The sequence below is a fragment of the Drosophila innubila genome, assembly GCF_004354385.1.
Source record: "Drosophila innubila isolate TH190305 chromosome 3R unlocalized genomic scaffold, UK_Dinn_1.0 2_E_3R, whole genome shotgun sequence".
In the NCBI taxonomy this organism is placed as follows: Eukaryota; Metazoa; Arthropoda; class Insecta; order Diptera; family Drosophilidae; genus Drosophila; species Drosophila innubila.
In genome coordinates this window covers 22,494,665-22,505,059 of record NW_022995380.1, presented here as the reverse complement: position 1 = coordinate 22,505,059, position 10,395 = coordinate 22,494,665, and the positions used below count along the sequence as shown (strand labels likewise).

Sequence of the window (10,395 nt, the reverse complement as noted above, 5' to 3'; positions counted from 1 at the left end):
CTAATCGCCGGTATTTATCATGAAACTAAAAATTACCTTGCGGCAATAGCGTCAATAAAGAAACGTCAGGAAAGTACCCGCTTTATAGATTCATGAGTAACAATTTTTAATATGAACGAAACGTACCTGAGTTGGTTTTTTAATTAGCGAAGAAGTTGATAGGGTTTATCGTACAGTCGGTCAATAGTTCTGTAACCGTTGTGACGTCAATACCGTGACGCATCTGGGCCAATAACTTGTAGTCAAGTGTTGATAGCGATGAGACATATACTTATACTTATGAATATGTACTAAATTTAATATGTATTCATAATTATGACTAAAATGTGACCAACTTTAAGAGCGACAAACAGTAGCCGTTTAATACTTGTTTTTATGGATTTTATGGCCATAAAAACTAAGCAAGTGACAACGCGTCCAACTAAGCCATCAGTTCTCCAGTCAACATAGATATGAGACCTGGCCTTGTAATGCCTCCACATTGCGATTGTGCCCGAAGAGTTCAAAGAACTCTCGGTTAATTGTGTACATAAATAGTTTTGGTGTTCTAGTTCATTGGAGCATAAATAAAAGCAGGTTTTTAGAGTAGTTCTAATTTTAAAATAGATCACTTAAGGAATGATCTAATTATTCTCTTTTCTTCTTGATTTTCTACTATCATAACTCAATAAAATCATAGCAGATTTGCGTTAAAAATATTATTATGATCATGGTTTGATCTTTAGGTTAATATAATTATATTATATAATAATAATATTGATAACATTTAAATATCCTCAGCTTAAATATTGATAAAAAGTTAAATTTAACCCAACTTAAGTTAAGTAGTATTTCCTGCTAATTCTCATAACTTTAATCAAGTTTTATCTTGTGCGTTTGGTCAGAGCTCAAGTCTATTAATAAAATCGTTTATATATTCGGCTAATCTTGACTTTTTCGTCACGCCAAATTCATGCGAGCAGAAAAAAGAGAGAGATAATGAATGTAGCATAAAATTAGCAATGATATTTCGACTTTAGTCTGGTGATTTTCCACCATAAATATTTAAAACAATTAGCGAATAAGACGTACTAAGTGAAAAATGTCAAATATGTCTGAAATGCAAAATATGGTTAAACGAAACTGCCGAAATTTAAATGGAAAAGTTAAGGGAATAAGCCAGAGTTTGTTTAAGTTATTAACATCAGGCACAATTCGCCGAAAAATGTGTTTAACGTTGCTCATAAATGTGAATACTCCAACTTAAATACACAAACAAGCTAAGTATCTATATTTGCTGATATATATATTTATGAGTATCTGTATCTGTAAATGTAGATGTATCTGTCGCATGACATGCTCAATAAGCGTGTCGCTTGAGCGGCCTCTTTTAATGAGTCATACTTAAGGGCTCCGTCTCCACTTTCCAGTTCCCAGACACAGGCTTTTTTTTTAAGGCCCAGTTCCACTTCCACACCTCCGGAGAAGCGCTAATAAATGCGCAATATTGGATGAGACATTTGCGGATCTTATCAACATGATTTGGTCATGGTCGACATTATTTTGTATGGTTTTTTATCTGCTTAAGTTGTCGCAGTCTCGCGCTTGCTTGTAAATAATACAGAAAAGTAAACACCCGCTTAATAAGCCGGGTAAATACCAAGAGTATACTTGTACTATATATGTTCATATATAGTATGGTATGGCATGTGACAGAGACCGAGAGTTGTCAGCTGCTTGAAACATTAAAGGCACCTGCTTAAAATGATCATCCACATGCGCCGTTAGTTAAGCTAATGACTACACGCTTTCTACATCTCCAAAAAGCAAGCGAGTTGCAAAAACAAAAAAAAAAAGAAATATGGTACAGTCTGCATAAAGACTGAAACAACTTCAACGAACTGTATAGAAGATTGAATACGATTTCGCTCAGGTATATATAGAGATATTTACAGAGACATAGGTATTTACATGTGTAAATTACAATGCTATATACCTTGAAAGCTTCACGAGGTGGCATTTACAGAAAGACAGGGGTTATATACAATGCAAAATCGTGCACTTTCAATACACCTTCAATATGTCAGTTACTTATGGGATGGCATGCACAGACGTGGGCATTAAACGTGTACAGTCAGCAGTCCGACACAAAAGCTTGATTTATAAATATGTCTTTTCTGGTTGGCGTATTGCGAATCTTAAATGGATTTTATTCATTATAAGTCAAGTGAAACTGTGCTATAAAATGGGTTAAAGTGTTAATTGACCAGTCTTGTCACATATGTTTGTACAATTACTTATCTGTAAGCCTTGAGATATTATCTATATGCAAGTACAAAAAATGACTTAATATAGACACTGACAACAATTGTATATAGCAGTCGATTTAGATATGATATATTTACATACTATATAAATTGAGTAAACAAATAAGTGTGCAGTAGCTTGAAATACTTTAAAGCCTTTCGATTCACAGCTTAACAAATTGGTAACAAATTGAGCTACAGGCATTTCTACCGGCCTCTAATTTATTTATAAAGGTAAATACCGGCATTTAAATTCCGCAAGCGACATAAAAAGAGCCTCGTCTGCCGTTACCCCTATACCTCTACCCCTATCTCATTTCCACACGGCAAACGTTCAATGCGTGTGTGAATGAGCCGAATGTCAAAACTTCCTGAGGCCATAGCGCACTCTGAGAGCAAAGAGAGGGCGTTTGAGAGAACGTAAGTGCTGGCGTGGGTGTGAGAGAATGGAGTACAGTGTGCTGAGCGACCGGCAGCGGCGCAGGCAACGTGGAATGCATGCGTTATCGGTTTGTTTTGATGGCACTCTTATAAATACAGACCGACAGCATCAGCAGCTGCTGCAGTATAAGAGCTTGCTCGCTGCTTATGTTTTTGTTGCCATGCAATGTTTGGGCTGCGCATTCTCATGCCATGCTTTGTATTCGGTATTCGGTATTCGGTATTATAAAACATAGACTTTTTGGCATCTGTTGCACTGTACTTTACACAATTTATGTGTTTGCCTCTTTAGCTACAAGTTCACCGGCAATCTAGAGTCGAAGTCGAATTCGAAGTCTTGAGTTCAATGCAATTGAAACAAGTTTGTTGCTTAAGGAGTGACATGCATCAACATTGCAAAACAAATCAAAACAAAACAATGCACTTGAAAACCTGCACTACTACTTATAAGTAATTACATACATATATGTATTTGATAAATGAAATCATTTAGCGAGACACAATAAGCAAACAGTTAAAGTACACTCAAAAAAAGCCATCGTAAAATTAGGTACGTCCTTACGCTGTTTTGTTATGAGTACTTAAATTGAAAAATGTGGTATGAATTGATATTAAATTTAAAATGTTAACTATGACTGCTATATGAAAAAGCTATGTATAAGACCATGCTTGATATAATCTGTGAGTTTTGTTAAGATATCTACAAAAAGACGGAGGTTTTTTGTACTAATAAGCTCAAAATGACAATGTTCTGTACTGTGCGAAAAGCGAACTTGAGTCCGTTTTGCACTGGAATACCCCTGTTTAAGTGCGGAAGTCTTGATTTATTTTTCCGAGTGTATCTTTTGAAGTATGGCGGTGTTATTGTATGTGTACAACTTACTCGTACATCGCATCGACAAGATCCCGCTCCCAGGTCATCAGTCGCTTCATGTTGCCCAAAAGGAAATGCGTGCAAATTTCGAGACGATTTAAATTCAATGCACACACGCGTGCGTTATACAACAGCGCAAACTGTTTTAATATATATATTTGTATATGTATATTTGTCTCTCTTATTGTATGTAACGATGTGTTTTTGTATAGTTTTAGTTTTGTTTTATTTTGTATTTTTTGAGGTCGGCGAAAACGCGGCGACAACACGCGGCGTCGCTGACGCGACGGCGACTAAAATGTAACGGACGGGCAATAGCAGCAGCAGCGTAGTCGGCAGCAGCAGCAGAGGCGACAGCAATACAGAGACGAAATATGCTTATTTATATGTGTGTATTTGTGTGTGTGTGTATGTTGACGGATGACAGCTCCTCCTCGGTCGAGCGGCTGGCAAAAAAAATAAAAAGCTCTCAGCTTTGGCTCTTGCTCTCCGCTCCTGTTACAACCTTGACGTTGATGCGACAAGCAACAACACAGCACAACAGAGCACAGAATGAATTACAATTATAATAATTGATATTTGTATTTAGAAACAAAAGATTCGAGCACTTGTTTTTTTGTTTATATTTTATAATACTGGACCCCGTGGGTGACGTTATCGCTGGATCTGGTACTTTGGTTAAGTATGGGAATTTACGAAGCGGATATTTTTTTGTTAATATTGTTGAATTGCTTATTGATGTTGTCGTTGTTGTTTTTGTTGTATTTGAATTTGTATTTGTTGTTATTTACCAGCACTCTTTAAATCACACAAAGCGAATACTTAACAGTTCGCTCTTTATCAGAAATGCGTTCTTTTTGTGGTTGGAAAGGCGAATATGGTTTTGATTTTGAAATATACAAAAACGCGCATTATTTGCACAGCGACGGTTGTTCCGGCCGACGTCGAAATTGCGGCGACAGTGCGGAACTATTTATGTTTTATTGATGTTACCGTTTTTCAACGTAACGGTATATTTTATTATATTATTTCTATTATTAAACGATTGTCCGTTTGTAATTATTTAAGCGGCGTCTCATTTGCAACTGACGTTGCATGTAACATGCGTTAAAATAACTTAACAGTTTCTCTCTCTCTCTCTGTCGATCGTGCAACGAGCTGAACACGAGATACGTAGAAGAGATGAATACAGCCAGTGAGAGAGATACAGATACAGAGAGCGGACGGCAGGCAGAGAACGAGCGCGCGTCGTTGTCGTTGACGTTGACGTCGTTGGTCTCTTAGCGCAGGTGTATTACTTTCTGCGAAGACGGCTGAACCCAAACTGAAATGCTCAGTTGACAGCGTTGTTGCTTTTTATTTCAATTTCAAGTATCAAGTAGAAGAGCCGATAGCAGCAGACGCCGCGTCTCTGCCGATAGCAGCAGCAGCAGCAGCAATAATGACAAAAGCATGCTGCTAAACACAAACAAACACTGAGCGAACAACAACAACAACAACAAAACCAGTGGCAAGAAATGTGCGCGGACGTCGCAAAAGGAGAACGCGAAACAAAAATGAAATACAACAGCTGATAACTGATTTTTTTTCATTCGCTTCACAAATACAAAGCAAAACGACAAAAACGACAACAACAAACTATGAAAATATAAAAAGAAAATAACACAAAACAAAAATAATAAAAATGCCGGCGCGTTTCGCCAAGCGACAAACGCAAACAAAATTAACTGTAAATTTTCGCCGCTATGATTGCAGATTTGGAGTAAGAGTCATCCAACCATTTATTCTTGGCTCTTAAATCAAGGCAATTAACTCTCACACAATGTCTCGCCTCCGTCGTCGCAGTCGCAGTTAACGTCGCCGTCTCCGTCGCCGTCTCCGTCGACAATTGTCGGCAAGCTCATAAAAAATGGGCTTACGTCGCGTATACGTAATGTAAGTGTTAATACGCAAAATATACTGTATGGAGTATAATATACACTAGTACAGTAAGACGTATATAAACATTTATATAAACATTTACAACGTGAAACGACTCTTAACGGCGGCTGTTTCAATAATTTAATTGCTGCTATTGCGACACGACTCAAAAACCAAGGTAATTAGCTGCGATCTTTACTCAGCTGATCGCGACGAGGGGCGTGGCCGGTGGGCGTGCTTAAACATTGTTGCCAATTAGGACGCCATTTATATCAGCTGCATACAAACATACTTATATGCAAATATATGCATGTATCTTGATTAACGGCACGACTTTTAACCCAGACAAATCTACAAGATGGCAGATAACTGTACCTACATAACGTTTAAACAATGCGTCAGAAGGCTGCCATTAATATAATGCATTTCAATTTTGTGGTGCGCTTTCAGTTTTATCTCCTATTTTTAATTTACACTTATCAGCGAGAATATTTACGTACAGGAAAACAACAAAAATAGAAAAATATACTTTGCACACGGCCACAATGTGAGATTACAATCAAATGTTGATACTCGCCGTCGCAATGATATGTCTAGACCACCTGATCAAATAAGGAACTCAAGAAAAAAGAGAATCCTATCCAAGTAATTGTAAATCACTGAGTTATTAACATTTCCTCATTTGGATAACGTTAGCATGCGGACATTAACAGTGTCTACTTAACAGTGGCATAAATATAGACTTAAAAGTTTACTAAATAAGATTCTTCGAAACACTTTTTAAATAATATAAGTGCTCTACTTATCGATACCCTATAAAGGCTCTTCTTAGACATTCAATTAAAACAACATTATTTATAATTGGGCTACCCGTTCCAAAGGCAGGGTACAATTATGCCAAAGCTTTTAACTCAACAGAAAAGTCAACAGGAAGAAATGAGAAAAATAAATACAATTTCAAAATATACAAGCTGAGTCAGCATTGCAAATCTTTTGAATTGCTTATCGAGAAATCTTCTTTAAAGCAAAAGAAGTGTAAAATATTGATCCTATTTGCAAAAAAAAACTTCAAAATACCTGTTTGTCAATACTTTTATGCGTACATAATTAATTTTAGCATTTTGTAAGCAATCAATAACAAAGAAATCAAAAAAGTTCGCGCGTCACTGAAATCAATAGAAATTTAAAAATCCAAAAATTAATCATACGCCGAGTGTGTCAACAAACAATCGACAAAGATTATGATTCGAGTAGCAGGCAAAAGAAAGCAATCAATTGGCTTGAATTGAATGGCCAATATGCAAAACAAATACCAATACTCATATATCGTTGGGCAAATCAATTTGTTTTTGGGCCAAGCATGCTTATTTGGCATGACAACTAACCGTACATAAATAACCACGAGTACAACAATCATATATTGTCTATATTTAGCACTGAGCAATTTGCATTTGCCATTAGCACCATGTAGTGGATCTTAGAGGTGGACAACACTACACTGCAAAACAGCAGACGACAAATAGGCATAGGCGACGAATTGTTGCCCCGGCAACAGCTGGCTTGCCACTTGAGGAAATCCCCCTTGGCAGTTGGCCAAAAATAACTGAGATTGAGAATGAGAATGTTTTGCCGCTGTTGTGGCGTTTAACACGTTTTTAATTAACTTATGAGCAAACAATTACCGAAAATAAATTCATAAATTATGCGCATTAGCATTGAGTTCTAGTTTTTAACTGTGCCGAAATATTTGTTTATCACTTAATTATTTACAATTGAGAGTTGACTTACTTATGCAAATTAATGCCAAGGTGGCATGCGAGTCGTTGATTTTAAATTTTATCTCGTTTTTTTCAGAACTAAAAGATATGGAAAGAAACCAGAAAACAAGCAGACAAACAAAACATTTGCATGGTAATGTCAGGGGCGTTCAAGTTGCCACTAAATAGTAAGTACTTGTCTGGTATATATATCCATATTCATATTCATATTTATATTTCGAGTCTAACCCAATTAAAGCTAACTTGCTTTGGCATCCCAAAATGCTTACTTACAACCGACTCGAACAGCAGGCGGAAATCACATTTAATTGTCCACCCACCGACGGCCTTAAATCAAAATAATTTAATTTTGTCATTCATCCAATCAACTGAAAGTTTATCTTTTTGCTCGCATGACGCTGACTCGCTGACAAAGACGCCAACGGGATGGGGATCGAGAGCGGTACGTGAACGGGAACACAAATGACTTGAAGCCCCCGATTACATTATCGTACATTGTATTCTATATTCTATATTCTATACTATATACACTTTACGCTATGCAAATGATGTCGTCCACATTTGTATACTATATCACAAAAGATAAGCTCAAGTATCAATATCATAAGTCAAGCGACAGGTGTGTAGATATTTGTGTCTAGCTAACAGCTGTTACCTGGCAAGTAAAAGCCTTCGCTACAACATCAACAACAACAACTACAGCAACTACATTGAGCACAATTGAGTATAATTAGATGAAAGTGTTTTACTTGCTTCACATTTAAATGTTTAAATGCTCTCGCTGATCTTTGGCAAAAAGCCCTGGCCCAGTTTCATACGAACATGGCGTATGCGCAATTTTCTCTTTAGATAATTTGTTACACATAGAGTCCAACTAAATACCCTGTAATCAGTTGAAATACACAAAAATAAAATTATCTTAAAAGTATGCTATGATATACGATGCAATAACTTAAACTTTCTGGCTTAAATGCACTTTTATGTTTATTATAATTACTATCTACTTTATGTTTGTAATATCAAGAATTTTAATATTATTTAATTATTGTATTCTTATGTTTATTATAATGAATTAAATCCAAGCTGTGAGCCGAGTTTAAAATCAATATGTTAAAAAAAAAAAAAGATAAGAGAATCGAGTTGCCGAATAATTGTCAAATATTAAGTATGTATTATAATCAAATAATCAAACCGAAATACCAAATCCATTTTGTCATTTTATAATAATTATGACATCGAAGTAAATAACTAGATCGAAGGAGAAAATTTTTTTGAACGAATTTAATAATATTTGAATGCAGACTAAATTCAGATGCCAAACCATGATCAAAATGACATTCCGCTTGAAAATCGGTACAGTTTTGCCAGAGCTATGATGGTTCAAAGTTGCTCAAGCCTCTGACCTAGCAACTTTACAAGTTAAAATATTTCTTAATTTTGACATGATTTTTTACAAGAAAATGAAAGGCCTCAGAATCAAGTTTAAAGTGTCGTTTTATACTAATTACTATATAAGGAGTTGATTGAAAGTAAAAACTTAAGATTTTAAATTTGGAATTTTCGAAATTTCAAAGGGGGGACCCTTAGCATCGAAATCAATACCTAGTAGAATTTGGAAGAAAATATTTTTTTTTAAGAATTTAATAAAATTTAAATGCAGAATGAATTAAGAGGCCAAATCAAGACCAAAATGACATTCCACTTGAAAATCGGTTCAGTTATGATCAAGTTATGGCAGTTTGAAGATGGTCAGACTGCGGATTTAGCAACTTTACAAGTCCAAATTTTTGTTCAATTTGGCTTGATTTTTACCAAAAAAAAGAAAGGTCTCAGAATCAAGTTTAAAGTGTTGTTTTATACTAATTACGATATAAAGAGTTGATTAAAAGTAAAATCGTGAGATCTTAAATTTTCAATTTTCAAAATACCAAAGGGGGGACCCTTATCATTAAATTTGAGCCATGGCTATGATGGTCGAAAAATAATAAAATTTTCTAAGCGCAAAAAATTTAAATGCAGTATGAATAAAGAGGCCGAATCATGATCAAAATGGCATTTCGATTGAGAATCGGGTCAGTTTTCTTCAAGTTATGACAGTTGAAAGTTTGTCAAATCTTTGACTTTGCAACATTTACACAACAGTTTCGGTTTTCGGTTCTTGAAAGATAATTAATTTCGGTTACGGAACTCACCTGGTTAATGGTCCGGGTGATTCGCTGACCGCCTTGATGGATCGCCTGAGCTGTCTATGACAAGTGCCGAAAAATGATTCCTTGCGGGAGAGTAAAGTACCGCTGCCACTCGATTCACCGCCGGCGCTATTGATGCCCGATCCATAGGTGGCGGTGCGATTGTAGGTCTGCTCCACATTGACAGCACCGTCTGGAGGTGCATCTGGAACGCTGCCTGCACTGATGGTAGCCGGTGAAATGCTTCCCGCAGTTTTTGCATTGAGTTGTTCCACATTGAGGGGAGTTATCTCCATACTGTCGGCCTTGTTGTTGTTAGCCATTTTGACAATCACGGGTGTCTTGGTCTTTTCATCGGCCAGCAACTTTGTCCAGGCATTTTCGCCCACAGCTTCTGATTTATCCATTATCATTCTATTTGTCATTTGCTACTTAAGATCTAAATGAATTAAATACTTTCTCACTTTGGTCTTTGATGCAGATGTTGTTGGTGTTGTTGTTGGTGTTGTTGCTGTTGCTTTGTCGAGTTGAGGCATTCGTTATAATGGGAAATTGTGTAAATTGCTGGTCGCACTTTTGGGCTTCGCATTGAGCACTCTGGTCACACTCATCGAGACGACTTGGTTGTGAAGTTCTGCAAATCAAATGAAATGAAACCAGTTAAGGAATCGTCATCACTTTATTGCGCTTTACTCTCATAAGCCAATTAAATTGGCCAATAAACATAAGCAATGTTGATCAACTCAAACTCGTTACTATTCAAATATATTTGGTGATTTTTGCTTAAATATTTTCATACATTATTATTTATAATTGTTTATTATTGTTTGGGTTCATTCATTTGTTGTTTTGCTACTATTTTAATTTCGTTATTTTTTTAACAAATCTTGCTTCGATTTCTTTATGGA

General features: G+C 36.1%; 1 protein-coding gene across 6 annotated transcripts in view; it reads right to left on the bottom strand.

Annotated features, from left to right (window-relative positions):
- The window catches only part of LOC117792141 (G protein-activated inward rectifier potassium channel 3), a 29,608-nt gene that overhangs the window by 8,789 nt on the left and 10,424 nt on the right, over window positions 1-10,395 (bottom strand). For 4 of the 6 annotated variants that reach the window (XM_034632142.1, XM_034632141.1, XM_034632144.1 and 1 more), the window contains exon 2: window positions 9,491-10,121. In XM_034632142.1, the coding sequence (XP_034488033.1) occupies window positions 9,491-9,912 (422 nt within the window). In that variant the 5' untranslated portion in view covers window positions 9,913-10,121. Of the gene's footprint in view, window positions 1-3,609; window positions 4,934-9,490; window positions 10,122-10,395 lie in introns of those variants that run through there. The other 2 variants (XM_034632149.1, XM_034632151.1) reach the window with 2 other exon arrangements.